A 27843-nucleotide genomic window follows, 5' to 3' on the forward strand; every position below is an offset into this window, starting at 1 on the left:
GTGAAATGTATTTTGTATTAAATAATTGCATGATTTTGGTTAGTTCCATTGAAACATTAATAAAGTACAATATTTCTCACATGTTGGTATTTTATCTCTATAATTATGTGGTTTGTGCATTGCCAGTCAGGGGTGCCAGTAATTTTGGAGCCCACTGTATTTATAGTCCATTTGTGTGTCAGGAGAAAATGTGAATGTGATCAAATTCAGATTATATTCAACATTGGGCTGGCTAGGCTGCCTATATGATTTTAATCCAAAATTATTAACTGGAATGAATCAATCAACATAATAGTGATGGCAGATGTGTAATCTTTTTTACAAGGTCATTTCTTTTACAAGGCATAGTTGCATAGGCCTGCATGATGCAAACACGCATAAAGCAAGCTCAGCCCTGTGAGTTCTATTGTCTATCAGTTGTTGTCTATGTATCTGGGTAGAGGAAATCCCCCTCCTAATCTTGTCTAAATATAATGTATATGAACAAATATAAGGTAGCTGCAGTTTGAAGGGGTTTTCATCCTCCCCAGAGCCAGTTTTTTAAAACCATGTGACTTGATTATGAAAAACTGGTCCCATCATAGCCCATATAAACCCTTTTTAGAAATGATTAATCACCTTATAGGGTACAGAGTTTCTTAGTTTGGTTAACATATAAGGAAAAACTCCAGGCCCCAGGGGGTAAAAATTGCCCCACCGCTCTGGGACCTATGTTGCCATCAGTCTGCTTGCAGTTGTCAGTTATCGTCAGGTATGTGGATGATCAGTGCTTTATTCAGGAACGTTTCTTGGGCTACTTTGATGTGTCAAGTGGGCAAGATGCGCAGTTTGTTTGACTTTATGAATTTTGAGATGTCTGAGTTTAACTTTATAGAGAAACTCGTTGTCCAAACCTACGATGGTGCAGCTGTAAAGGAATGTATCTGCTATTTGTATTTACAGCTAAGTCCCCCCTGATTAAGAGGCGATGACTACTCCACTCCACTACCATTGTCAACTTTCTCCTGACATGAACTGAAGCCACGACATCTCATGTGTCCACTCATTCCCCACTGGCACATTGAATGTTTCCCTTCCAAGTACTTTGAGTACTCCTATCAATTTTCTCTCATTACTGTATGTAGAGTCAATCACATACACAATCACATTATTACACATCAACGATTTTACTCCTTGCTTGGACTAACTCAATCTTAGCTCTTTTGTCTAACTGTGTACTGTAGTGACTTGTGTTATTGTTTTTTGTCTTCCCAGTAAAATCCTGTCCTGCACTGGTCAAGCCTCTGAACACCTGAACTCATGCCTCATACCCTCATTTAATCACTGCTGTGATCCCTTTCCAACACTAAGTATTAAATGCTTTAGGTTAAAATAATTAGTCTTTGAGGATTTTTGAAACACACTTTGTGGTCTCCGTGCATTCTGCACCTATATCGTGAGTCTCCCATCCTCCTAAATGTTTCAAGTCACCAGCCTCCACTGATTTTCACATTCTAAATCAACTAACATGTCAGCTTAATGACTTTAAATCATTTTTACCATTATGATAACTGTGGCAGACCAGGGGGTTTGATCAAGACGTTACACAGATCAGACACAAGTGTGATACCTCAGTTTCAAGGGTGTTTATTTAAAACAACAAAGAAAAAGAAAAGAAACCGGTCTCCTCCAGGGGACCTCTTCCGGGTTACCGACTCCTGGGCTCCGGGGAATGCTGTCTCCTCTGGGGTAGAACACTTAGTCCTGTCGGGAAGGGCTGGTCGTCAGTGCGATGTACGTCTCCCTTCTTGATAGGGCATCCACGTTCCCATGCTTCGCCCCTGACCTGTGCACAACAGAAAAAGAGAAGCGTTGAAGGGACAAGAACCACCTGGTGACTCGATCATTTGTGTCCTTTCCCCTGGCCATCCAGACCAGGGGAGCATGATCTGTGACCAGGCTGAATTTACTGTGTGTCTCCGGGGCCCGCTGATAGCACCGACTCCTCTCAACCCGGGCAATTCTATGCGAGGTGTACCCGGGCGCCACACTAAAAACACCTCCTTTGGTCTTCATCCACTTGGGGTTGTCGGCGGCGGGTAGACTCTCCCCCGGCTGTCTCTCTGCGGGTCTGCATTCCTTTAGTCCGGCTGACTGTCGGATTGGGGAATACGGTGGTGGGGTTGTCTTTCCGTCCCCTCCAACAGCTCCTGGTCGTGGCCTGCATCCCCTTCAGCAGGGCCTCTGTATTCTGGTGTGTCTCCACGGCTCCCAAGAGGTCCTCCAAGATCTGGGGCGCGCGTAGGCCCGCCCTCTTCATATCGTGAGGTAGCGCCCGTAAGAAGCAATCCATGACCACTTTGTCGATAACGGGGAGGGTGGCTACGTCGGTTAGGAGCCATGCCCTGGTGATGATCAGGTAGGTTGCTCATCTGGGCTCAGTGGGAACCGTCGGCCACAAACCTATAGTTGTGGACCAGTTGGGCCCGACGGGCCAGGCAGTAACCATAGCGGCTGAGTACCTCCTTCTTGAGACAGTCGTAGTTAGCTGTCCGTTCAAACATGCAGAGGTTGATCTCGATGACGACATCCTCCGTTAGCTTACTTAAAAACTGATTGGGATGTGATTTGGTCTGCATTTCTCCTCGCAGCTCCTGACTTCCTCAAGCAGGCAGACATTCTATAGACGCTGTTCTTCCAGCGTTGGTTCCTGAATGTCCTGTTGCGCTTGTCGGGCCCGAACAAACTGAGCTATCAACTCGTCCATGCTCATACTGCGTAAACGTCAACGCTGGTCTGATCATGTTGTCAGACTTGACCGCATTCTCCACCACTTGTGGCAGACCAGGGGGTTTGATCAAGACATTTACACAGATCAGACACAAGTGTGATACCTCAGTTTCAAGGGTGTTTATTTAAAACAATAAAGAAAAAGAAAAGAAACCGGTCTTCTCCATGAGACCTCTTCCGGGTTACCACCTTCTGGGAATGTTGTCTCCTCTGGGGTAGAACACAGAGCCCCTCGGTTCTAGCAGACCGTGAGGACGTCTATCCAGTAGCAACCTTTCACTCCTTCCAAACCTCCCGTGTGCTGCCTTCCTAGAAGCTTTATGGGCCCCGTATGGCTGGTGAGCAATCAATCCCTTGATTACACACCAGCCTCAATTAGACCCAATTATTCCTGTCTGGAGGACCCGTCGAGACCTGGCACGTCCAGCAGAGGTAGCCACCACCGCGTGATGTAGACGCCGTCTGTCACCAGGCCTCAACGAGTCTCTCCCTGGTGGCTTGTCTGCAGTACGCCACATGACATTGTGCCTCCAGTAGGAGTAGTAACAGGTAACACCTATGAGACATTTTAGGTTATTAAGGTCCAAGGCAGCCATTTTTATGTCAATATCAAATAATTTCTGGGTAACAATTAAGTACCTTACTGTGATTGTTTTCAATTGAAATGGTCAAAAAGAAACAAAAATAGCTTATTTTTGAACGTAATGTTATTTCCCTTCATTTAAATTGAATAACACCAAGTGACACTTTAGATTTGTTCAAAAAAGTTCTCAAATTGATGACATACTACAAACATACATATTTGAACATGTATAGCACTTTTCAAAGAATCTCAAAGCGCATCAAAATTAAAACGACAATAAAAAATGCTTTCATGATGGAGATTCAAAGTCTCAGTTAGCTTGGTGATGAAGTTGAGGCAGTTTGGGCTAGAAAAGCAGTGGAGGTTCAGTGGAGGGGGCATCAAAAAAGGGTGTGATTAGCTAATCATTTTATTTAATATTTTCCCGTCCCTGATAACAGATTGCCACCGTAGGGAATGCTCAAGGTCCTTGTATACTGTATCTTTGTAATGAGTGATTTTCAAGGCGTTAACACCAATAATCGTGTTTCCAGTCACAGTTTTTATGCGAGTAAAAACAAATACAGACAGCGGTGATGGAAACAGGAAGTTTTGGTACAATTTTATAAATGCCGGCAGATAATTTGTTTGTTAAACAAGGTGGGATCTTTTTGTGTCTGTAAAATTAATTATGTGAGAAATGGTAGTGGAAACACCTTTCATGAGCAAATATTGATATAATAACCATCATATGAAAGGAAACTTGGAGTCACGCGATGATACTGTGTGTGGTCGTCCCACTACAACTCAGGAAATCATGCAGTTCATTAGGCTACAGATGAAATAACTTATGAACTTCACAGGGTCATGAAAGTGCACAGTGATTAGCTTGATGATCATTTCAAATAAATATTGAGGGTCTTATTCTGGTGACGTGATGATCGATGCTTGTTTGACAAATACAAATATTCTCCCTCTTATCCATAATAATCTCATCATGTAGACTAGCCTACCCGCACTCTATCTGCGAGCTGTTGGCTAGAGCGCATGTGCCAAGACCATTGCTATTTAATGTAACAGTTTTTGTGACAAAACTATACGTAAGTATAGTTGAAAATTCGAAACATATTGAAGTTTAGATTTTTACTTAAGAGGAAAAGTACATTGTGTGCACTACTTCATCATGCAGCGATTTTATTCCCACAACAAGTCAGTTTGGTGGAAACACACCACTGGTGGGAAAATGTGTATATTTTCTTTATGCAGATTTTAGAATATTCACATGAAAATCTGTCGCCAATTGGATGGAAACCTAACTATGGACATAAAACCGAGGGACAGACATTATACTAGTATTTCAAAAGCCTTCTTTGTTTTTATTGATTTATACAATATATTATGTACTTTTGTTTACTTTCTAGCTTTCAAAATAATAGATCTTAAACAAAGCATTAATATACTTTTTCAGTATAAAGGACTTGCATTATGCTTTATCCTTAATAAAAAGTTCAATATTAACAAAAACATGTAACTATTTTTCATTTTAACCTGTTGGGGCTAGGGGGCAGTATTTTCACGGCCGGATAAAAAACGTACCCAATTTAAACAGGTTACTACTCTTGCCCAGAAATGAGAATATGCATATAATTAGTAGATTTTGATAGAAAACACTCTAAAGGTTCTAAAACTGTTTGAATGGTGTCTGTGAGTATAACAGAACTCATCTGGCAGGCCAAAAACTTCCATGCAGGAAGTGCCCTGTCGGACAATTTGTTGTCCTTCTGTTGCATCTCTCTCAAAATTACAGCATCTGTGCTGTAACGTGACACTTTCTAAGGCTTCCATTGGCTCTCTAAAGCGTTCAGAAAGCAGAATGACGCGTCTCCTGTCTCTGGGCAAAGTACAGCAGCAGAGTTTGGAAGTGGCCTGCCTGGGGACAGTGAGACTGAGATGCGCGTTCACAAGACTTCTCCATTTTTTTCTTTCAGTCTTTGAATGAATACAATGTTGTCCGGTTGGAATATTATCGCTATTTTACGAGAAAAATTGCATAAAAATAGATTTTAAACAGCGTTTGACATGCTTCTAAGTACGGTAATGGAATATTTTTAATTTTTTTGTCACGAAATGCGCTCGCACATTACCCTTCGGATAGTGACCTGAACGCACGGACAAAACGGAGGTATTTGGATATAACTATGGATTATTTGGAACCAAAACAGCATTTGTTGTTGAAGTAGAAGTCCTGGGAGTGCATTCTGACGAAGAACAGCAAAGGTAATCCAATTTTTCTAATAGTAATTCTGAGTTTAGGTTGCCCCAAACTTGGTGGGTGTCAAATTAGCTAGCCTGTGATGGCCGAGCTATGTACTCAGAATATTGCAAAATGTGCTTTCGCCGAAAAGCTATTTTAAAATCGGACATAGCGATTGCATAAATGAGTTCTGTATCTATAATTCTTAAAATAATGATGTATTTTGTCAACGTTTATCATGAGTAATTTAGTAAATTCACCGGAAGTTTGCGGTGGGTATGCTAGTTCTGAACATCACATGCTAATGTAAAAAGCTGGTTTTTGATATAAATATGAACTTGATTGAACAAAACATGTTTGTATTGTATAACATAATGTCCTAGGAGTGTCATCTGATGAAGATCATCAAAGGTTAGTGCTGCATTTAGCTGTGGTTTTGGTTTTTGTGACATATATGCTTGCTTTGAAAATGGCTGTGATTATTTTTGGCAGGGTACTCTCCTGACATAATCTAATGTTTTGCTTTCGCTGTAAAGCCTTTTTGAAATCGGACAACGTGGTTGGATTAACGAGAGGCTTATCTTTCAAATGGTGTAAAATAGTCATATGTTTGAGAAATTGAAGTTATAGCATTTTTGAGGTATTTGTATTTTGCGCCAAGCGATTCCATTGGCCGTTGACTAGGGTGGGACGCTAACGTCCCACTGGCCCAGAGAGGTTAAAGTGTTTTTCATGGATGCGAAGTTGGGGGGCGCAAATACCACCACAATTCAAGAACGACCCACCAAGCAAAAAGTTTTTAAAAAGTGCATGGGCAAACTGTCACAAACTGTCACGACATACAGGTGGAGATTGTAGCCATTTCGATACTTCACAAGCAGCTGTCAGTCAGGGAAATGGCTGGAGAAGACTCTCTTAACTCCATGAGCAGGTTCTCTGCTAACCTGATGAGCTCTCCTCTGCTTTTTCATTTTCCCTCTCCTTCTCCTCCTCTCCTGTGCTGGCCTGGAGGGGATATGAATAATTTCGGCTGGTTTCCGGTACAGGAGCTGTGCAACGGCAGGCAGGGCCTCTAATTCAATCATGCAGCTTGGTTTGATCAATGGATCTTCAGCAGCTGCAGTACCAGCCTCTCAGCCTCTCTCCCCTGCTAACTCACATTCTAGTATTCTCCCCTGGTTAACTCCCTCAAAACTCCCATCACCAGTCGGAAGCTGACCATGACACTCTGCAAGCAGTTCTCCAACAGGTGCAAATACAGTGAGACCTACACAATATAAAGACAACTTAGTTTGACCAGAACACTCACATCTTTAAAGAAATTCAATGACCTTGCTAAGCTTCTCCTTTATTTCATGGACAGTAATTGAAAGGGAAGTATGGAGGTGTGTGTGTGTGTGTGTATGTTAGAGAAAAATAAATTACCACACACACACATGCACGCGTGCAGTTTCTTCCTGTCATTATTCACTCAGTTTAAGGCAATTGCTCTGGGCTAGGATTTTTCCCAGTAAACACCTGTGAGCAGATGAGAGTTTCATGATGTGTGTGTGTGATTCCTCTTTCAGGTCATACAGAGGGGAGGAGAGGACTGGGAGCACCTATGGGACAGACAGGATGGATTCACAGGTCACAGCTGGCGCGCACACACACACACACACACACACACACGGTTCCATGATAAAACAAAACAACCTAATAAGAATGCTAGCCTCGTGTCTCGATGAGGTAGATTCCCCAGGTCCTCTACGGTGAGTAATCTCCACACGGCCACTCAGCACTTGGTTATTTTTATAAATCAGGAAACTTTTCTTTCTGCCTGGGCCTCCCTTGGGTAATCAGCTATGGTACGGGCTGGGTGTCTCTAGCGATGGCCCATGGAGAAGCAACCTCCCCAGGTGGCCCCATGGGAGGGAGGTGTCTACGTGTCCCTGCTTGTTTCAAAGACAGATTTGTTTTCTCAGCTCCGCTGCTCAGCAGGAACCAGCCACTAACTATCTAATTGACTTAACTCTATGGATCCCACGATATCACAGGCCCATATTTAGTGATTCTTATATTAATAAATGTATGAAAAACTCACCAATTGCGCTGAAAATCTGTGATCTGATAGTCCCATCAATTCTGAACACTGCCCTATACTACACTGCCCTTCATTCCTCACCCGTTTTGCTTGTTTACGTAAGGGTAGCACAGATTCTTGCTCCCGCCATTGAGGGTTGACCACTGACAAACGCGTGCGGTAGTCATCCCAGTGTCACATCGGGAATAAACCAATAGCGCTTCTATCATTGTTTGATGGATTGACCAATTGACCAATCTCGTTGAAAGGTGAGCCGATAGTCCAGTCTTTCGTGACATAAACTTGTTTTTCGCCAGTGGCTTTCCTATTATTCATTCGCCGTTCCTCTTCAGAAGTCGGCGCCGGCGTCTCATCATTGAATAATGGACTGAGTATCTGCTGCAGGACAGAAGTATATTTTTTGTGAAAACATGGCTCCAAAAAAAGCAACAGAGAAAACAGACAAGAAAAGGCCTATGACAGATGAACAAGCGACTGTTGTTTTCCTATGATTTCTCTTACGAGGATATAGGGTCAGGAGTGGAAAGTTCATTGTCAGGAGACGACCACCATTTTGTTTTGGAAGAGATCCCATGGAGACCTAAGCTGTGTTCGAATACCCATACTAGCATACTGTATACTTAATAAGTATATACTACATACTATTAGTTAATTTTAGTATACTGTAAATGAACTGTATCGTTTCAGTTGAGCGTACTAGAGCTTCGCCTGTCTACCGGATGTTGATGCTGTTGCTATGAAACCTCTTGCTAGCTTGTTAGCATAACAAATAACTAGCTAAACATTTTACGATTTCGGGTGTGTTTGAAAATCTGGAGTGCCAGAGTGTGCTCCGGGCATTTGTAAATCCAGCTCATTGTCAGATTGTTATTTCGTAAATTCATAGCATTTCGCTTTCGGAGCGCACACTGGACACTCTGGGCTCGGGCCGAGGAGTAGCCTGTAGGGTTGATCCGAGCGTTCAACGGCAGTCAAGAACCCAAGCTAACTGGCTAACGTTGGCTAGCTACTTCCAGACACAAATGAGAGAACACCTCACTGACCATTTTACTCTCCCTAGCAGAGCTGGTTAGGCTGTTTACATGTTATCCAGAGTGTTGGTGACTGTAACTGACTAACGCTTTTTTTGCTGACGTTTACTGACACCGGCCAACTGTAAATTCATCAGTTATTCTGTGCGAGAGTGCTCTGAAATCAGAGTAGATAGCCAGAATTAACAATGTCCATTGAAACACATGACAATACCACTTAGCTAAGAATGATGTGAATAATCAAGTCAATAAACTTTGGGTAGTTAGTTAGAAAGCAGATAGTTAATATACTGCCTGGCAAGTTCGATGTATTAGTAGCCAACTAACGTTAGGTAACTAGCTAAAATACCGGTACATCCTGCTGTAATGCTATGCGGTTCGTAAGGATAGTGTAGCTAACAAATTGTCAGCCAACATAAAGTGTAACATAACTTATTTGAAAAGTCATTACTTTATTACATTGCTCAACATTTTCTTAACATTTGTCATAATTAGTTAAAGCAATGAATTTGTGTCCGCTCTCGTCAGACATCGGCTGTATGTTTTCTGCCATTTTCTTCCAATCTGAAAAGTTGTGAAGCCATGCCCATTTTCTGAAGAATTACATTATGAGCCTTAAATGCATGGAAATAGTGTCTACTGCATGTATACTCCGTATTTTGGTGAATTTACTATGACATCCGGGAACTTTTGGCATACTAACTATATCCATACCATGACCAACAAGCATAATTGTAAGGACTGACACCGGAGATGAGAAGGAGGTACGGGGAGTCAACATTTAATACGGAACAGACATGAAACAAGATATGCACAGCGTCAGTACACGGGCAAAACAACGACATTTGACAATCAATGCAGCAGCGGGGAACAGAGATGGGGAACTGACAAAAATAGGGAGGAGGTAATAAACATAACCGCTACACACAGCCTACGTCGTTGTCACCATATTAGCTAACGTCATAGTCAACATAGCTACTATAACCAATTTGTTAATAAACCCGCTACAATCACGCAGTATAGTGTACAGCAAGCAGTTTAGCAGTTACACCGGCAGGCCCCAGTGGCAATAAATTAATACAACTGAAAGCTTACCTTGAATTGGAAGAGTTCCAGTGTTGGATAGCCTTAGCAAGCTAGCTAGCATATACTGAAAAAGATATAAATGCAAAATGCCACAATTTCAACGATTTTACTGAGTTAAAGTTCATATAAGGAAATCAGTCAGTTTAAATATATCTATGGATTTCACATGACTGAGTAAGGGTGCAGCCATGTGTGGGCCTGGAAGGGCATAGGCCCACCCACTTGGGAGCCAGGCCCACCCACTGGGGAACAAGGGCCAGCCAATCAGAATGAGTTTTTCCCCACAAAAGGGCTTTATTACAGACAGAAATACTCCTCAGTTTCATCAGCTGTCCTGGTGGCTGGTCTCAGACGATCCTGCAGGGGAAGAAGCCGGATGTGGAGGTCCTGGGCTGGTGTGGTTACACGGGGTCTGCGGTTGTGAGGCTGGTTGGACGTACTGCCAAAATCTCTAAAATGCCGTTAAGGCGGCTTATGGTAGAGAAAATAACATTCAATTCTCTGGCAACAGCTCTAGTGGACATTCCTGCAGTCAGCATGCCAATCTGTGGCATTGTGTTGTGTGACAAAACTGCACATTTTAGAGTGGTCTTTTGTTGTCCCCCAGCATAAGGTGCACCTGTGTAATGATCATGCTGTTTAATCAGCTTCTTGGTATGCCACACCTGCCAGGTGGATGGATTATCTTGGCAAAGGAGAAAGGTTCACTAACAGGCATGTAAAAAAATTTGTGCACAACATTTGAGAGAAATAAGCTTCTTGTGTGAATGGAAAAATGTAGGGATATTTTATTTCAGCTAATTAAACATGGGACCAACACTTTACATGTTGCGTATATATTTCTGTTCAGTATAAATAGCATTCCTCTCTATTTGAGACGGGTGTTTGAGTAGGCTAAATTAGCTAGCTGCATTAGCTAAGTGAAAGTTCAAAAAATACAATGAAATATAACTAGTTCTCTCTCTCTCTGCTGCTGCTCCATAATTTTTTAAGAAATACATTTGTTCAAAACTGTTCAATTATTTTCTTTCTCCGAGTCAACTACTCACCACATTTTATGCACTGCAATGCTATTTGGCTGTAGCTTATGCTTTCAGTAGTAGATTTATTCTCTGATCATTTGATAGGATGGGCAACATGTCAGTTCATGCTGCAAGAGCTCTGACAGGTTGGAGGACGTCCTCCAGAAGTTGTCATAATTACTGTGTAAGTCTATTTATGGGGGTGAGAACCATGAGCCTCCACGGTTTTGTATTGAAGTTAATGTACACCAGAGGAGGGTGGAAAATAACTGTCCTCCGGCTACACCATGTTGCTTCCCCATAGAATGCTGTTGAGGCTACTGTAGACCTTCCTTGCAAAACAGTTTTTAAATCAGTTACTTAGTGACATGAATATATTTAGTATAGTTTTGTCTAAAAAATACAACTTTTTTTTGTTTCACTATTTTTATGAAATTCACTGAGTAGAATGGTCCTCCCCTTCGTCCTCTGAGAAGCCGCCACTGCTGTATACTGCACCACATAGCCTTCCCTGTAGCTCAGTTGGTAGAGCATGGTGTTTGCAACACCAGGGTTGTGGGTTCGATTCCCACGGGGGACCAGCACAGGAAAAAAAAAAAAAAAAAAAATGAAATGTATGCATTCACTACTGTAAGTCGCTCTGGATAAGAGCGTCTGCTAAATGACTAAAATGTAAATGTAACATTACATGAGCTACAGTACCAATCAAAAGTTTGGACACACCGACTCATTCAAGGGTAGGATAATAGTGAAGACATTAAAACTATGAAATAACACATATGGAATGATGTAGTAACCAAAAAAGTGTTAAACACACCAAATATATTTTAGATTTGTGACTCACCACCTGGATTCCGTCTTATGTACAGTGGGAAAGTAATTCTGCTTTGAAAGTTGATCAACTTGTAAACTCATTTTGAGAAAACCGTATTTCAATGTGTTGGTAGTACTATTGAAGAGCCCTTCTTTGTCTACACCCATTCAGCATTGTTCACAACCTCTTAAGCCTTAGCCCAACCATCTCGTTAAGGGTTGATCTGAGCGTTCTGTACTAACTTGCCAGCTACTTCCAGACATTTAAGAGAGAGAGAGAGAACAGCTCACTGAACATTACTCGCCCTAGCAGAGCTGGTTAGGCTGTTATGTTATCCAGAGCATTGCCGACTGCAACTGTGCTGTCAGATTGTCCGTTTGTAAATGCAAAGTGTTTCGCATTCATATCGCACACTGGACGCTTTGGCCAATAAGTAGGGTTGATCCGAAAGCTCTGACCTCACAACGACAGTCAAGCACCCAAGCTAACCGGCTAACATTGGCTAGCTACTTCCAGACACATAATGAGAGAACACCCCACTCTGACCATTTTACTCACCCTAGCAGAGCTGGTTAGGATGTTTTCATTTTATCTGGAGCGTTGGTGACTGTAACAATTGAATTACGCTTTATTGCCGACGTTTACTGACACAGGACATATTCAATGGCTGTTGAGCGTAAATAAATGAATCAGTTATTCTGCGCTCTGGCACACTAAAATGAGAGTGTTTTGTTAAAAAAATAAGCTAGATAGCTAGCTAGATAAACAACGAATTAGAAACACGTAATATCTGAAAATGTAGCTAGCTAGACTATCTTACCTGTGGTCTGAAATCGGAGTAGATTGCCAGAGCGAATTTACCAGCCAATACGTCTTAACAGTTGCAGTGACATTCTATTGAAATGGATACTTGCATAGTGGAGTCTTTTGTTCAGACATGTAGCTAGCTAGCTAAACAATGGACCATAATCACAACTCATGACGTTACTACCCTGCATGAATCTGCAGGTAGCTAACCAACCAGGTTCTATGACTATAACTAGTCAAGCAAATGTGTCTGATATACGAAGAATAAGATGATACACATAACGTCAGCCAGCTAACGTTAGCTAGCTAACAGTACAATTGAAATGAAACCCCTTTCTGTCAAAATTAGAAACGTGTAATATCTGAAAATGGAGCTAGCTAGACTATCTTACCCGTACACATCATGGTTGGACGCGTCTCCTGCCTGATGCCATGCATGGTTGCCCTTAGTTTGAAGATGTAATCCATCTCCTTAGCTATCATACTCAAATTCCACTGATTTCAAAACTTGGTCCTCCAGAAAAGGGAGACCATACACATAACGTTAGCTATCTCACAGTACACTTTAAATTGACGTTAGGTTATTGCAGTTTTACTACGCGATACATTTTTTTTAAATCCTCGTTCGACACGATTACCTAGACATACTGACCAGCTCCAATAGACAGATGCGTGCTGTATGGCAGATCAATCCAAACTCATCTCTCGGCATGTCCAGCCCACTCATTATCTCAGCCAATCATGACTAGCGGGAAGGTTGCTCACTTTTTCTCTGGCTAAACCAACTAGGCTCGTAATTTAACAACTTTATTCGTATTTACAGATGGCATACAAGTTTTATATTAAGGCACATGAAAGTTCACATGTTCGAGAAGGCATTTCTGCCAAAAAAACGCATTTTGATAAAACATATTTTTTACGGTCAAACGGCTCTCCTGTGAAGTCGTGACTTGCGACATACGCCTAGATTCCTGAATCGGGTCACATTTGAGATTCTTCAAAGTAGCCACTCTTTGCCATGATGACAGCTTTGCACACTCTTGGCATTCGCTCAACCAGCTTAACCTGGAATGTTTTTCCAACAGCCTTGAAGGAGTTCCCACATATGCTGAGAACTTGTTGGCTGATTTTCCTTCACTCTGCACTCCAACTCATCCCAAACCATATCAATTGGGTTGAGGTCAGTGATTGTGGAGGCCAGGTCATCTGATGCAGCACTCCATCACTCTCCTTCTTGGTCAAATAGCCTGGAGGTGTGTTAGGTCATTGTCCTGTTGAAAAACAATTGATAGTCCCCACTAAGCGCAACCCACATGGGATGGAGTATCACTGCAGAATGCTGTGGTAGTGTGAATGCTGGTTAAGTGTTCCTTGAATTCTAAATAAATAACATGCACTGTCATCAGCAAAGCACCCCCACACCATCACACCTCCTCCTCCATGCTTCACGTTAGGAACCACACAAGCGGAGATCATCCATTCACCTACTCTGCGTCTCACAAAGACACAGCAGTTGGAACCAAAAATCTGAAACTTGGACTCATCAGACCAAAGAACAGATTTCCACCAGTCTAATGTCCATTGCTTGTGTATCTTGGAACAAGCAAGTCTATTCTTCTTATTGGTGTCTTTTAGTAGTGGTTTGTTTTCAGCAATTCGACCATGAAGGCCTGATTCACGCAGTCTCCTCTGAACAGTTGATGTTGAGATGTGTCTGTTACTTGAACTCTGTGAAGCATTTATTTGGGCTAAAATTTCTGAGGCTGGTAACTCTAACTTATCCTCTGCAGCAGAGGTAACTCCGGGTCTTCCATTCATGTGGCGGCCCTCATGAGAGACAGTTTCATCATAGCACTTGATGTTTTTTGCAACTGCACTTGAAGAAACTTTAAAAGTTCTTGAAATGTTCAGGATTGACTGACCTTCATGTCTTAAAGTAATGATGGACTGTCATTTCTCTTTGCTTATTTTAACTGTTTTTGCCATAATATGGACTTGGTCTTTTACCAAATAGGGCTATCTTCTGTATACCACCCCTACCTTGTCACAACACAACTGATGGGCTCAAACACATTAAGAAGGAAAGAAATTACACAAATTAACTTTTAACAAGGCACACCTGTTAATTCGAATGCATTCCAGGTGACTACCTCATGAAGCTGGTTGAGAGAATGCCAAGAGGGTGCAAAGCTGTCATCAAGGAAAAGGGTGGCTACTTTGAAGAATCTCAAATATAAAACATATTTTGATTCGTTTAACACTTCTTTGGTTACTACATGATTCCATATGTGCTATTTAATAATTTTGATGTCTTCACAAAACCCTGGAATGAGTAGGTGTGTCCAAACTTTTGACTGCTACTGTATATAGTATGTCATCGATTGGATTTCCAGTATGATGGCCTGGAAATGTCAACAACAAAAAAAAGGTTGTTGAAACACTGTAGCTTCATATATGTCACCATCTAGAAGCTGTAATAGGAGAGGAATTGTGTCTATCTCTCCATAGATGGTACAGTGTGTGAAGCCTGAATCCCTCTCTCTCTCCATCTCTGGAGGGTCACAATCCTCACTCACTCATCACATGAATGTGTTTATATTCCAAAGCAGCTCTGTGGTGGCCTACTCTCATTCTCATTCTCATCACCAGCACACAAACACTCCATCACCAGCCCCACCACCAGCACACAAACACTCCACCACCAGCCCCACCACCAGCACACAAACACTCCACCACCAGCCCTATCACCAGCACACAAACACTCCATCACCAGCACACAAACACTCCATCACCAGCACACAAACACTCCACCACCAGCCCCATCACCAGCACACAAACACTCCACCACCAGCCCCATCACCAGCACACAAACACTCCACCACCAGCCCCACCACCAGCACACAAACACTCCATCACCAGCCCCACCACCAGCACACAAACACTCCACCACCAGCCCCATCACCAGCACACAAACACTCCACCACCAGCCCCACCACTAGCATACAAACACTCCACCACCAGCCCCACCACCAGCACACAAACACTCTATCACCAGCACACAAACACTCTACCACCAGCCCCATCACCAGCACACAAACACTCCACCACCAGCCCCATCACCAGAACACAAACACTCCATCACCAGCCCCACCATCAGCACACAAACACTCCACCACCAGCACACAAACACTCCACCACCAGCCCCATCACCAGCACACAAACACTCCACCACCAGCACACAAACACTCCATCACCAGCACACAAACACTCCACCACCAGCCCCACCACAAGCACACAAAAACTCCACCACCAGCCCCACCACCAGCACACAAACACTCCACAACCAGCCCCACCACCAGCACACAAACACTCCACAACCAGCCCCACCACCAGCACACAAACACTCCACCACCAGCCCCATCACCAGCACACAAACACTCCATCACCAGCACACAAACACTCCATCACCAGCACACAAACACTCCACCACCAGCCCCATCACCAGCACACAAACACTCCACCACCAGCCCCATCACCAGCACACAAACACTCCACCACCAGCCCCACCACCAGCACACAAACAGTCCATCACCAGCCCCACCACCAGCACACAAACACTCCACAACCAGCCCCACCACCAGCACACAAACACTCCACCACCAGCCCCATCACCAGCACACAAACACTCCATCACCAGCACACAAACACTCCATCACCAGCACACAAACACTCCACCACCAGCCCCATCACCAGCACACAAACACTCCACCACCAGCCCCACCACCAGCACACAAACAGTCCATCACCAGCCCCACCACCAGCACACAAACACTCCACAACCAGCCCCACCACCAGCACACAAACACTCCACCACCAGCCCCATCACCAGCACACAAAAACTCCACCACCAGCCCCACCACCAGCACACAAACACTCCACCACCAGCCCCACCACCAGCACACAAACACTCCACCACCAGCCCCATCACCAGCACACAAACACTCCACCACCAGCCCCATCACCAGCACACAAACACCAGCCCCATCACCAGCACACAAACACTCCACCACCAGCCCCACCACCAGCACACAAACACTCCACCATCAGCCCCACCATCAGCACACAAACACTCCACCACCAGCCCCACCACTAGCACACAAACACTCCACCACCAGCCCCACCACTAGCACACAAACACTCCACCACCAGCCCCACCACCAGCACACAAACACTCTATCACCAGCACACAAACACTCTACCACCATCACCAGCACACAAACACTCCACCACCAGCCCCACCACCAGCACAAAAACACTCCACCACCAGTCCCACAACCAGCACACAAACATTCCATCACCAGCCCACCACCAGCACACAAACACTCCATCCCCAGCCCCACCACCAGCACACAAACACTCCACCACCAGTCCCACAACCAGCACACAAACATTCCACCACCAGTCCCACCACCAGCACACAAACACTCCATCACCAGCCCACCACCAGCACACAAACACTCCACCACCAGCCCCACCACCAGCACACAAACACTCCACCACCAGCCCCATCACCAGCACACAAACACTCCACCACCAGCACACAAACACTCCATCATCAGTCCCACCATCAGCACACAAACACTCCACCAGCGCACAAACACTCTATCACCAGCACACAAACACTCCATCACCAGCCCCACCATCAGCACACAAACACTCCACCACCAGCACACAAACACTCCATCACCAGCACACAAACACTCCACCACCAGCCCCACCACCAGCACACAAACACTCCACCACCAGCCCCATCACCAGCACACAAACACTCCACCACCAGCACACAAACACTCCATCATCAGTCCCACCATCAGCACACAAACACTCCACCAGTGCACAAACACTCTATCACCAGCACACAAACACTCCACCACCAGCCCCATCACCAGCACACAAACACTCCACCACCAGCACACAAACACTCCATCACCAGCACACAAACACTCCACCACCAGCCCCACCACCAGCACAGAAAACTCCACCACCAGCCCCACCACCAGCTCACAAACACTCCATCACCAGCCCCACCATCAGCACACAAACACTCCATCACCAGCACACAAACACTCCATCACCAGCACACAAACACTCCATCACCAGCACACAAACACTCCACCACCAGCCCCACCACCTGCACACAAACACTCCACCACCAGCCCCACCACCTGCACACAAACACTCCACCACCAGCCCCACCACCTGCACACAAACACTCCACCACCAGCCCCACCACCTGCACACAAACACTCCACCACCAGCCCCACCACCTGCACACAAACACTCCACCACCAGCTCCACCACCAGCACACAAACACTCCACCACCAGCCCCATCACCAGCACACAAACACTCCACCACCAGCCCCACCACCAGCACACAAACACTCCACCACCAGGACACAAACACTCCACCACCAGCACACAAACACTCCATCACCAGCACACAAACACTCCACCAGCAGCCCCACCACCAGCACACAAACACTCCACCACCAGGACACAAACACTCCACCACCAGCACACAAACACCCCACCAGCAGCTCACAAACACCCCACCAGCAGCTCCAGCTGAGACCTGAGAGTATCTCTCTCTCCACTAGTCACCTGCTGCTGTGGCAGAGACACTGTCTGACGGACTGTATACACTATGTACCACTGACCACAGGAATACATTTCAGTCTAGTCAGATTTACACAAACTAAAGACAATCATATTAATTCAATGCAATGCAGATAATGCACTGTATGTTATTATGCAAGAATATAAAAAGCCTTTTTAGTACATGGCCTTAAGCCAAGGTAAAAATTATATAGGGAGTCCACTTTTATAGGGAGTCCACTTTTATGAATATAGACGGATTATCAGGATATGGTAATTCTGATAATCAGTCTATATTCACAAATGTAATATATACTGTATATATATTCATAAATGTAAAATATAAATATTCACAAATTCAAAATATATGTTTTTACTCTAGGATACTGTAAGATTACAGCTATGAGACTATATCTGTGCGAGAGGAAAATGCTATAATCACACTGCCAAATCCCAGGGGTGGAAGCCTATCTGCAAAGAGGGGAAACACTTCAAACACTTGCAAAAATCAATTTCAAGAGAAACGAAAAAGAGGGTTGGCCTCAAACTTAGCAGACCCGCTTGCCATAGAAAAACAGTGGATCCTCCTGGGGTTGGAATGATCGTACTGTGACTGTGAGGTGCTGGGAGCTCAGTGCATTGCTGCCTGTCACTGTCTCAGGGAATGGGACACAATAGCCTGGTCTCATAGACTAGATGTAGCATAGCAAACGAAAATCCGGGACACAAATTAGTATGATGTTACGTTTGGTATGGTTACATTAGACAGAAGGCCAGGCACCACACCCTGATAGGGTAATTGTTTTCTCTTAATCATATCACCGGTTGAATGTGGACACAGATAATACTTTTTTGCATAATTTCCCCATGAAATTTGGTAATATATGTGCCAAAAATATGTGCATATTTGCATATCACACAAATACACTTATCTGGAGACTGGATGAAGTCAGCCTAAATATTTTGGTTTTATTTTGTTAAGAGACTCCAAGACTGGACGTATACATAGCAGATTGAGGATAAATATTTTTTGTTATCTTTCTATCTGTAAAATACTAAAGAAACGTATGTAAAATTAAGTTTTTGCTCATTTTTCTGAAGAAAATGTAATCTAGAATGGAAATTTCACAACAAATCAACAACCTACGTTTAAGTCTCGAGAATACATCTAGGGATAAACCATACAAAATGTGTGGAATGCAGATGCTTCTGACCATGAGAAAAATTAGTTGGGGTGTAGGAAGAGTCTGACTTTCGGGAAATGGCAGTTAAAAACACTACATTTAAACTACCAAACACCAATTTAGACCCAATAACCATCTCTTCATAGTAAGTTACTACATATAGTCCAGTTAGTAAAATTCTCTATGAAATGGGCTTTTAAATTGTGTGATTCAATGTAGTGAGCTTTGAAATTATGGACGTACAGAATGTCCATTTAAAAGTGGTTACAATTCATGAAATTTTGATGATGGTAGTATGAAAAACTAATGCAAATATAATTGTTTTATCTAATTAGCAACTACTTGCAACTTTTTAGTTACTTTGCAACTACTTAGCATGTTAGCTAACCATTCCCCTAACCTTAACCCTTTAACCTAATGGAGGAGGTGAGGGCACTCGGAGTATGGTGTCAGGAAAACAACCTCTCACTCATCGTCAACAAAACAAAGGAGGTGATCGTGGACTTCAGGAGGAAACAGCAGAGGGAGCACCCCCCTATCCACATCGACGGGACAGCAGTGGAGAAGGTGGAAAGTTTTAAGTTCCTCTGCATACACATCACAGACAAACTGAAATGGTCCACCCACACAGACAATGTGGCGAAGAAGGCATAACAACACCTGTTCAACCTCAGGAGGCTGAATAAATTTGGCTTGTCACCAAAAACACTCACAAACTTTTACAGATGCACAATTGAGAGCATCTGGATCGCCCACAACCGCAGGGCTCTCCAGAAGGTGGTGCGGTCTGCACAACACATCACCGGGGGCAAACTACCTGTCCTCCAGGACACCTACAGCACCGGTTGTCACAGGAAGGCCAAAAACATCATCAAGGACAACAACCACCCGAGCCACTGCCTGTTCACACCGCTACCATCCAGAAGGCGAGGTCAGTACAGGTGCATCAAAGCTGGGACCGAGAGACTGAAAAATAGCTTCTTCTAATAGCCATCAGACTGTTAAACAGCCGTTACTAAAACAGAGAGGCTGCTGCCTACATACAGACTTGAAATCATTGGCCACTTTTTAATAAATAGATCACTAGTCACTTTAATAATGCCACTTTAATAATGTTTACATATCTTGCATTAGTCATCCCATATGTATATACTGTACTGTATTTTTATACCATCCATTGCTTCTTGCCTATGCTGCTCGGTCATCACTCATCCATATATTTATATGTATATATTCTTATTCCATCCCTTTACTTAGATGTGTGTGTATTAGGTAGTTGTTGTGGAATTGTTAGGTTACTTGTTAGATATTATTGCACTGTCAAAACTAGAAGCACAAGCATTTCGCTACACTCGCAGTAACATCTACTAACCATGTGTATGTGACCAATACAATTTGTTTTGATAACTCATAATCTTAACTCTAACCTTAACCCCTAGCCTAAATAACGTTAGCCACCAAGCTGAAATTAGCCACAACAAATTGGAATCTGTAACATATTGTACATATTGTAAATTTGGAACAAATTGTAGGAATTGAAATTTGTAACTTATCATACAAAATGGATGATGGACATACCAAATGTAACATGTCATACTAATTTGAGTGTTACAGATTTTAGTTTACTATGTTACGTCTATCCCTGAGTCCAGGTTGGACAGAATGGCACAGGAAAATACTACACATGACACACTGGTATATTTATACCTCCCTCCCTCTCTGGGAGTGTTTTGTGTTTCCATTGTACCATTTGTTTTTATGCTTTGGGGATGTAGCCTAACACAGTGGATTGAACGAAATATTGAAGGACAGACACAGTCTAATAGAAAACATTGTCAGACAGGAAGAGAGGATAATAAGATGAAGAGAGATGGAAGTAGAAGTAGTGAGCAAGCAGTTACAGTATGTCCTAAAGGTACTGTGAATCTGAGTTATTGCTAGACTTCTGTCTCGCCTCACATTCTCTAATGCAACACAGCTGATCTGTCCAATAAATTAATAAATAAATAAATAAATAAATAAATAAATATCTCTCTCTAAGCTGCCTGCTGCTGTAGACCTAGACATATTCATACAACATACTTACTCTCACAAAGAACGAGAATGTACTACCAGAATGTCCCACCAGTTCCACACATGCAAGTATGGAGCATCCCTAGTTTTATAACCAAAGACCTGTATCTCTATAGGACAACTCTGGGGCCTGTGGGGATTGATGCGGAATGCTGATCCCCTAGGGAGTTCCTCAATGATGCTATGAGGTTATCACAGCATGGGAAGGTCAAACTCCTACCCAGTGCTGCAGTTTTGGCACTGACCACCCCAGGGACATGACAACTAATGAGGAAATGATCATAATTAGTATTAGCCTGAATATAATTACTTGGATAATTGATGTTACAGCCTCTATATTAAAAGGCCTTTTTATAATATCATGACCACAGAGACATTATTGAGCTCTGACTTGACCTTGGGTCAGAGTACAGTACAGTAATGTGAATACAATCAGCTACATTTGTCCTCAGGACAGAATAACCACACTATGAGACAGCTCAGTACAGTAACAGAAGCAATCCTTCTTGTTCTGTCCTCAGTTCCATGCAGATACAGTTGAAGTCAGAAGTTTACATACACCTTTGCCAAATACATTTAAACTCAGTTTTTCACAATTCCTGACATTTAATCCTAGAAAAAATACCCTGTCTTAGGTCAGTTAGGATCACCACTTTATTTTAAGAATGTAAAATGTCAGAATAATAGTAGAAATAATTATTTATTTCAGATTTTATTTCTTTCATCACATTCCCAGCAGTCAGAAGTTTACATACACTCAATTAGTATTTGGTAGAATTGCCTTTAAATTGTCAAACTTTAACTGCTTAACTGCACTAGCATCGAATAGTCCCCACGATATGCAACTTTTCAGGGAAGTCAGGAACCAATACATGCAGTCAGTCAAGAAAGCAAAGGCTAGCTTTTTCAAACTGAAATTTGCATCCTGTAGCTCTAACTCCAAAATGTTTTGGGACACTGTAAAGTCCATAGAGAATAAGAGCACCTCCTCCCAGCTGCCAACTGCACTGAGGCTAGGAAACACTGTCACCACCGATAAATCCACGAAAATCGAGAATTTCAATAAACATTTCTCTACAGCTGGCCATTCTTTCCTCCTGGCTACCCCAACCCCTGCCAACTGCTCCGCACCCCCCGCAGCTACTTGCCCAAGCCTCCCCAGCTTCTCCTTCACCCAAATCCAGATAGCAGATGTTCTGAAAGAGCTGCAAAACCTGGACCCATACAAATCAGCTGGGCTAGACAATCTGGACCCTCTCTTTCAAAAATGATCTGCCGCCATTGTTGCGACCCCTATTACCAGTCTGTTCAACCTCTCGTATCGTCCGAGATCCCCAAAGATTGGAAAGCTGCTGCAGGTCATCCCCCTCTTCAAAGGGGGTGACACTCTAGACCCAAACTGTTACAGACCTATATCCATCCTGCCCTGCCTTTCTAAAGTCTTCGAAAGTCAATAAAGTCAATAAACAGATCACCGACCATTTCGAATCCCACCGTACCTTCTCCTCTGTGCATTCCGGTGTCCGAGCTGGTCACGGGTGCACCTCAGCCACGCTCAAGGTGCTAAACAATATCATGACCGCCATCGATAAAAGACAGTACTGTGCAGCCATCTTCATCGACCTGGCCAAGGCTTTTGACTCTGTCAATCACCGTATTCTTATCTGCAGACTCAACAGCCTTGGTTTCTCAAATGACTGCCTCGCCTGGTTCACCAACTAGTTCTCAGTCAGAGTTCAGTGTGTCAAATCGGAGGGCCTGTTGTCCGGACCTCTGGCAGTCGCTATGGGGGTACCACAGGGTTCAATGATGTCGCTCTTGCTGCGGGTGATTCCCCGATCCACCTCTACGCAGACGATACCATTCTGTATACATCTGGCCCTTCTTTGGACACTGTGTTAACAAACCTCCAAACGAGGTTCAATGCCATACAACACTCCTTCCGTGGCCTCCAACTGCTCTTAAACACTAGTAAAACTAAATGCATGCTTTTCAACCGTTCGCTGCCCGTACCAGCCCGCCCAACTAGCATCACTACTCTGGAGGGTTCCGACTTAGAATATGTGGACAACTACAAATACCTAGGTGTCTGGCTAGACTGTAAACTCTCCTTCCAGACTCATATTAAACATCTCCAATCCAAAATTAAATCTAGAATTGGCTTCCTATTACGCAACAAAGCCTCCTTCACTCACGCCGCCAAACATACCCTGTCACCAAAGCCCCATACACCACCCACCACTGCGACCTGTATGCTCTCGTCGGCTGGCCCTCGCTACATATTCGTCGCCAGACCCACTGGCTCCAGGTCATCTATAAGTCTTTGCTAGGTAAAGCTCCACCTTATCTCAGTTCACTGGTCACGATAACAACACCCACCAGCAGCACGCGCTCCAGCTGGTATATCTCACTGGTCATCCCCAATGCCAACACCTCATTTGGCTGCCTTTCCTTCCAGTTCTCTGCTGCCAATGACTGGAATGAATTGCAAAAATCGCTGAAGCTGGAGACTTAAATTTCTCTCACTAACTTTAAACATCAGCTATCTGAGCAGCTAACCGATCGCTGCAGCTGTACATAACCCATCTGTAAATAGCCCATCCAATCTACCTACCTCAACCCCATATTGTTTTTTTATTTACTTTTCTGCTCTTTTGCACACCAGTATTTCTACTTGCACATCATCATCTGCACATCTATCACTCCAGGGTTAATTTGCTAAATTGTAATTACTTCGCTACCTTGGCCTATTTATTGCCTTACCTCCTCATGCCATTTTCACACACTGTATATAGACTTTCTTTTTTCTATTGTGTTATTGACTGTATGCTTGTTTATTCCATGTGTAACTCTGTGTTGTTTGTGTCGCACTGCTATGCTATATCTTGGCCAGGTCACAGTTGTAAATGAGAACCTGTTCTCAACTAGCCGACCTGGTTAAATAAAGGTGAAACAAAAAAAAAATAATAATAAAACTTGGGTAAAACGTTTCAGGTAGCCTTCCACAAGCTTCCCACAATAAGTTGGGAGAATTTTGGCCCATTCCTCCTGACAGAGCTGGTGTAACTGAGTCAGGTTTGTAGGCCTCCTTGCTCACACAAGCTTTTTCAGTTCAGCCCACACATTTTCTATAGTATTGAGATCAGGGCTTTGTGATGGCCACTCTAATACCTTGACTTTGTTTTCCTTAAGCCATTTTGCCACTTTGGAAGTATGCTTGGGGTCATTGTCCATTTGGAAGACCCATTTACGACCAACCTTTAACTTCCTGACTGATGTCTTGAGATATTGCTTCAATATATCCACATAATTTTCCTTCCTCATGATGCCATCTATTTTGTAAAGTGCACCAGTCCCTCCTGCAGCAAAGCACCCCCACAACATGATGCTGCCACCCCCGTGCTTCACAGTTGGGATGGTGTTCTTCGGCTTGCAAGCATCCCCCTTTTTCCTCGAAACATAACGATGGTCATTATGGCCAAACAGTTCTATTTTTGTTTCATCAGACCAGAGGACATTTCTCCAAAAAGTACGATCTTTGTCCCCATGTGCAGTTGCAAACCGTAGTCTAGCTTTTTATGGCGGTTTTGGAGCAGTGGCTTCTTCCTTGCTGAGCGGCCTTTCAGGTTATGTCAATATAGGACGTACTGTGGATATACAGCGGGGGAAAAAAGTATTTGATCCCCTGCTGATTTTGTACATTTGCCCACTTACAAAGAAATGATCAGTCTATAATTTTAAATGGTAGGTTTATTTGAACAGTGAGAGACAGAATAACAACAAAAAAATCCATAAAAACGCATGTCAAAAATGTTATAAAATGATTTGCATTTTAATGAGGGAAATAAGTATTTATTTTTCTAGAATATGCATATAAGGACTTAATTCTTCCAGCTGCCGGGGATATGGCTGGGACAATGCTGGGGGAAAAGGACAAAAAAACTATACAGACAATAACTGTTTCACGGCGCATCAGTGATATGGCAGGAGATGTTTTGAAACAATTACTTCTTCGCATACAAGCCAGTGAATTCTATGCGTAACAGCTGGATGAGTCAACAGACGTGGCGGGCTTGGCACAGCTCCTGGTATATGTCCGTTACGTTTATGGGGGGTCAATTAAGGAAGACATTCTCTTCTGCAAACCACTGGAAACCAGGGCAACAGGAGAGGATATTTTTGTCACAGCTTTGTGACATCAAATGGACTTTGGTTGTCAAGATGTGTTGGTATCTGTACTGATGGCACAAAAGCTATGACAGGGAGACATAGTGGAGTGGAAACGCAAGCAGTTGGTCCCGACGCAACTTGGATACACTGCAGCATCCACCAAGAGGCTCTTGCTGCCAAAGGAATACCTGACAGCTTGAAAGACGTTTTGAACACTACAGTGAAAATGGCTAACTTTGTTAAAGCAAGGCCCCTGAACTTGTATTTTCTGCACTATGCAATGATATGGGCAGTGACCATGTAATGCTTTTTCAACATACATGTGCTGGTTATCAATGGGCAAAGTATTGACACGATTTTTTAAATTGAGAGACGAGCTTAAAGTTTTCTTTACTGACCATCATTTTCACTAGACTGACCGCTTGCATGATGACGAGTTTCTCACACGACTGGCCTATCTGGGTGATGTTTTTTTTCGCCTGAATTATCTGAATCTAGGATTACAGGGACTCTCCGCAACTATATGCAATGTGCAGGACAAAATTGAAGCTATGAAGTTGGGGCTCTTCTCTGTCTGCATTAACAAGGACAACACACAGGTCTTTCCATCATTGTATGATTTTTTGTGTGCAAATGAACTCAAGCTTATGGACAATGTCGAATGTGATATAGCGAAGCACCTGAGTAAGTTGGGTGGGCAATTACGCAGGTACTTTCCCGAAATGGACAACACAAACAACTGGATTCGTTATCCCTTTAATTCCTGCCTCCAGTCCACTTACCGATATCTGAACAAGAGAGCCTCATCGAAATTGCAACAAGGGGTTCTATGAAAATTTTATTTAATCAGAAGTCACTGCCAGATTTCTGGATAGGGCTGCGCCCTCTTCGCAACTGTCTTGGTGTGTTTGGACGATGATAGTTTGTTGGTGATGTGGACACCAAGGAACTTGAAACACTCGACCCGCTCCACTTCAGTCCCGTCGATGTTAATGGGGACCAGTACTGCCCTCCTTTTCCTATAGTCCATGATCAGCTCCTTTGTCTTACTCACATTGAGAGAGAGGTTGTTGTCCTGGCACCACACTGCCAGGTCTCTGACCTCCCTATAGGCGGTCTCATCATTGTCGGTGATCAGGCCTACCACTGTTGTGTCATCAGCAAACTTTATGACGGTGTTGGAGTTGTGCTTGGCCACGCAGACGTGGGTGAACAGGGAGTACAGGAGGGGACTAAGCACGCACCAATGAGGGGCCACAGTGTTTAGGATCAGTGTGGTAGATGTGTTGTTGCCTACCCTTACCACCTGGGGACGACCCGTCAGAAAGTCCAGGATCCAGTTGCAGAGGGAGGTGTTTAGTCCCAGGGTCTTTAGCTTAGTGATGAGCTTTGTGTGCGCTATGGTGTTGAACGCTGAGCTGTAGTCAATGAACAGCATTCTCACACAAGTGTTCCTTTTGTTCAAGTGGGAATGGGCAGAGTGGAGTGCAATTGAGATTGCATCATGGGTGGATCTGTTGGGGCGGTCTGCAAATTGGAGTGGGTCTAGGGTTTCTGGCATGATGGTGTTGATGTGAGCCATGATCAGCCTTTCAAAGCACTTCATGGCTACTGACGTGAGTGCTACGAGGCGGTAATCATTTAGACAGATTACCTTCGCTATCTTGGGCACAGGGACTATGGTGGTCTGTTTGAAACATGTTGGTATAACAGACTCGGGCCAGGGAGAGGTTGAAAATGTCAGTGAAGACACTTGCCAGTTGGTCCGCGCATACGTTGAGTACACGTCCTTGTAATCTGTCTGGCCACGCGGCTTTGTGAATGTTGACCTGTGTAAAGGTCTTGCTCACATCGGCTACAGAGAGCGTGATCACACAGTCATCTGGAACAGCTGGTGCTCTCATGCATGCTTCAGTGTTTCTTGCCTCAATGCGAGCATAAAAGGCATTTAGCTTGTCTGGTAGGCTCACGTCACTGGGCAGCTCGCGGCCGGGTTTGCCTTTGTAGTCCGTAATAGTTTTCAAGCCCTGCCACATCCGACGAGCATCAGAGCTGGTGTAGTAGGATTACATTTTTGTCCTGTATTGATGCTTTGCCTGTTTGATGGTTTGTCTGAGGGCATAGCGGGATTTATTTTAAGTGTCTGGGTTAGTGTCCCGCTCCTTGAAAGCGGAAGCTCTAGCCTTTAGCTCGGTGCGGATGTTGCCTGTAATCCATGGCTTCTGGTTGGGGTATGTAAGTATGGTCACTGTGGGGACGATGTCGTCGATGCACTTATTGATGAAGCTGGTGACTGAGGTGGTATACTCCTCAATGCCATTGGATGAATCCC

At 43.8% G+C, this 27843-nt stretch overlaps 1 protein-coding gene across 4 annotated transcripts in view; it reads right to left on the bottom strand.

Annotated features, from left to right (window-relative positions):
- The window catches only part of LOC115151915 (PQ-loop repeat-containing protein 1), a 102531-nt gene that overhangs the window by 38715 nt on the left and 35973 nt on the right, over positions 1–27843 (bottom strand). The window contains exon 5 of one of the 4 annotated variants that reach the window (XM_029696261.1): positions 1611–1825. The exons of the other annotated variants lie outside the window; for them this stretch is intronic. Within the exon in view, the coding sequence (XP_029552121.1) occupies positions 1738–1825 (88 nt within the window). The 3' untranslated portion in view covers positions 1611–1737. Of the gene's footprint in view, positions 1–1610; positions 1826–27843 lie in introns of those variants that run through there. 4 annotated transcript variants of the gene reach the window in all.

This window comes from Salmo trutta, chromosome 17 (assembly GCF_901001165.1).
Source record: "Salmo trutta chromosome 17, fSalTru1.1, whole genome shotgun sequence".
NCBI lineage: Eukaryota > Metazoa > Chordata > Actinopteri > Salmoniformes > Salmonidae > Salmo > Salmo trutta.